This window comes from Morone saxatilis, unplaced genomic scaffold (genome assembly GCF_004916995.1).
Source record: "Morone saxatilis isolate NCDOM2014 unplaced genomic scaffold, NCSU_SB_2.0 Contig20, whole genome shotgun sequence".
NCBI lineage: Eukaryota > Metazoa > Chordata > Actinopteri > Moronidae > Morone > Morone saxatilis.
Genome location: NW_023339763.1, coordinates 20,135,384 through 20,139,150, shown reverse-complemented (window position 1 = coordinate 20,139,150; position 3,767 = coordinate 20,135,384). Strand labels below are relative to the sequence as shown.

General features: G+C 43.9%; 1 protein-coding gene across 1 annotated transcript in view; it reads left to right on the top strand.

The window, feature by feature from the left end:
- The first annotated feature begins 1,214 nt into the window (after window positions 1-1,214).
- Window positions 1,215-3,767, top strand: part of srrm3 (serine/arginine repetitive matrix 3) — a 36,000-nt gene continuing 33,447 nt past the window's right edge. Inside the window, exon 1 of the mRNA XM_035665918.1 lies at window positions 1,215-1,513. Coding sequence (XP_035521811.1) covers window positions 1,215-1,513 — 299 coding nt within the window. The remainder of the gene's footprint in view (window positions 1,514-3,767) is intronic.

Here is a 3,767-nt window from a genome sequence, read left to right as displayed (position 1 = left end):
GCCTGCTTACAAGGCACAAGCTGCTCGCACACTCACAATTAGATGAAATAAGTCGGGGATGAGATGCAAGTATAGTACTGGAGGTTTGTCCATTTCGGCCTCAGTCATCCTGTCTCCACTCCTCCATGTGTGACAGTGATGAAGTGCCTCAGTTGGGCTGTTTTGGCTCCTCAGTGAAAAATGAAGCCATTAGGTGTACAGGGAGAAGACTGGTTCTGGGCAGCCGAGGCTTGTGGGCACATGAAGGCCTTCCTCTCTTCCTGCATGTTCTACACTGGCCTCAACAAGACAATCCATCTTAATCAGAGTCAGGTCTATGCAGCACTTGTACCGGACAACTTTTTTTTTTTATTCACCAAAATGACAAGCTCTTTATTTCATCAGTAAACAAGCCAGAAACAGAAAGGTCGGGCCAGCAAGAAGTAAAGAATGCTTTCAGTTTTGATACAGTAAAGTCAGTCAGGTTACATTAAAGACAAATCAATTCTTTCCACATTCTTCTCTGTTGCCTGTTTTGTTGCTACAGACATCTCAGAGGTCCACTCTCATCCATGTATGGAATATGACCTTGTTTTTCAGCTTCGGCTGGGTCTAGGAGATAAGAGCATTTTAAAGAGGAATTTAACTCTCACTCTCTCCCCCTAACCTGCCTCTAGGCACTACTGGGCTGTTGACTCATGGAGCAGAAGTTGCTGCCAGCGCTGTCGCTGGTAATGCATGTCTACATGTATTCAAGATCCAAAGTGTGTGTGTGTGTGTGTGTGTGCATGAGTGTACAGTATGTTGATGTGTGCAAAGAGTACTGCACAGTCCAGGCAGAAACGCAGCAGCCTGCCCGGATGTATTAACATCTGAGCTCACCTTGCATTGTAAATTGTCAAGTCTCTGACTGTTTGTGGCTTACTGTCCTGCCAAATACGCTGTTGTACAGACAGAACTTGTGTATCAGTCGGCAGCTTTGCAGTTGTCAAACAGGGACCATAAAGGGGCCTTTAGGTGGCGCTAGTTCATCTTCAAAGTGAAGAATTTCCTAATTTATATAATGTTTTACTAAATTCATGCCATGTGTATAAGAATTATTCCCTTTCTCCACCATTAAAGTGCATATAATTCAGTAATAAATCCACCCAAATGAGGGTTCTTGGGAAGGTTGGACGTTCAATCATCTGACAGTTTTCTCTCCATCATCTGTGTCTTCACAGAGTTCAGTAATCATGTACGATGCGGCAAGGGTGCCATCTCCTAAGGATGGTGCAAATGGCATTGCTCAGCCCGTGGTCCCTGGGGCAGGAGTGGACACAGCTGTAGGATCAGGAGGGCCGACGCCGACTGCAGCCTTGCAAGCTAAAGCTGAGGAGGGACAGCCAGGCACGGAGGAAGAGGAGGAGGAAGAGCAGCCCAAAGCAGAGCCTGTCCTGGTGAAAAAGCCACACAGAGAGATTCTGGACCATGAGAGGAAGAGGAGGGTAGAGCTCAAATGTATGGAGCTCCAGGAAATGATGGAGGAGCAGGGGTAAGTAGAACCATTGACCACAATACAGTATATAATACACGGAGCTGACGTGGAAGTGTCTTAAGCATGTTAGTCTCAAAGCTGCTTCCATTGAACATGATGTTCATTTTGTAAATTATGGTCCAATTTTGAGTAAATAGACAATAATGCAGGGTATGCTTTTGGGCATGGTTACCTTGTGATTGACAAGTCATTCTCAGTACGTCCGCCCAGCGCACTGCACGATTACTGCTATTATCAATATTTTTATAATAACAATGTATCAAATGACAGTGTGAACCTACAGAGAATTATCAACTGAATCTGTAGCTCCCTTCGGCCTTATGGGGCGTTATAATGAGTCTCAGCTCATTGTTTAGCTGTCAGGTCTGTAAATGTACTGGTGGTTTGCTCTCAACGCTCTTATGGTGTTGTTTCTCAGTGAAAGAGTTCCAACAACCCACTGTATGCTAGCTGCTCAGCACCAAAAAGCAGACAGACACAGTTAGAGACCACCTGGTGAAAACATAGTGGAGCAATCTCAGGTCTGTGCCCAGGTTACATTCCTTCATTGCCACTGTAACATCACCTGCTGTATAATATTGCCTCGTCCATCTCCATGACTCATATCCTCTTGACTGCTCCCATCTAAGTCATGGACTACTTTGCTTTTAAGATCAAATGTCACAAATGTGCAGCTACTCATGCGTAGTTGACTTTCATCAAGTTGAAACAAGCAGTTTGTACAGTTCAGAGACTGTACAGAGATTTTAATGAATCCGACTTGGAGGAGTTGCAGAAGAAAGCGTCAGAATAATAATACAAGCATGTTCTTGCATGAAGACCAGTATGTATTAGGCACAAAAACAAGCAAGTAAGCACTCCAGTTGCACTGGGTATTTGATGTCAAGTCACATTACTGTTCTCAGTGAAACGGTAGTTGTTTATCTTTCCTTTGCAATTCAGTTATTGTGGAGCTGTTTGGAGTACAAGCCATGAAAGCATTCTCTGTGTAGTAGAGAACCTGACATTGACAGGTATGTACCTGTAGGGGGGCTAAGTTCACAAGCTGCACCAAAACATTACATTCAAAATGTGTTACCTGCCAAAAGTCATTTTCGTTGCATTATTAGGAAGAAATAAAATAAAAAACAAGCTCCTGCAGATTGTAGTGAACATAATGTAAGGGACTGTGGTGCATGGTGCGTTTATGTGGCCATTTTTAGCAGCATGGTATGGAGGGTGGGATCAGGATGAATGCATTATCAATAGTGGCGATTGCTATTTATTATGACCAATAATGTAATTGTTTTCATTCCCTTTTAAAGCAGTGCATCCTTGTATGATGCTTGAATGATGTTCATTTTGTGGAAGAGAAAATGATGTGGAAGGATGCTCTGGCCCTGGAGGTAACTGTTCCTGTTATAATAAACAGTTCAGTATTAGGTGAAAGGCTCTACAGGGACCAATTTGGCAGAGACCTTGGTGCTTCCTGCTTGGCCGTCTGCCCTATTTAACATAACTGGCAATGTTCACAATCAGCTACCCGGTGAAGGACCATGTCCTTGTCACTGTTCTAGTGGCTCCTGCTTGCTGGTTGTGCACCTGCGTAGAAGCAGGGAGGTGGTGAAGAGCCTTGCTGCACTAAAAAGAAGAGACTGGCAACTATATGTGTGTCAGGGGATACTACACTAAACACAGGAACCATCATGTGCTGAGAATTCAGATCTCAAATTCACTCAAATGTGAGAAACAAGAAAAAAAGGTATTAAAGATAATATGATTTATTCATAGAATTTGATCATGTGTGAGTTGCTTGGTAAACATGAAAATGCACCAAGTAGGGGAAATCCCTAGAACCACCATTGTACCATGTAGCTTCCTGCAAACCATTTCAGGGTTCATGAAGATACATTCATACATCAGCGTCAGCGTTTCCCTCACAATCTTGTGTATGTCACAAATGCAACATTACTAATCTGTGATGTTGTTACATATTGGCAGCCAACACTTGAACTTTGTATGAACGGCCTGTTCCCCAAGTGATGGTTATTAGCGCGGTTACCATAGAGACAGTCAGCGAAGAAAACAGGCCAACCCAGCGTAGTCTGTTTCATTAGCGTGATATGTGTCCTCCAGCACAAAGTTAGGAAGGGCTCAGTGTGTGCTCGCACCGTGGCCATGAAAATTGTAGTGACTGCAGTCGGCCCTAATCCACAATCTCAAGGCTTCTTCTCTCAGGCTGATCTGCGCGCACGCATGCACACACACACAC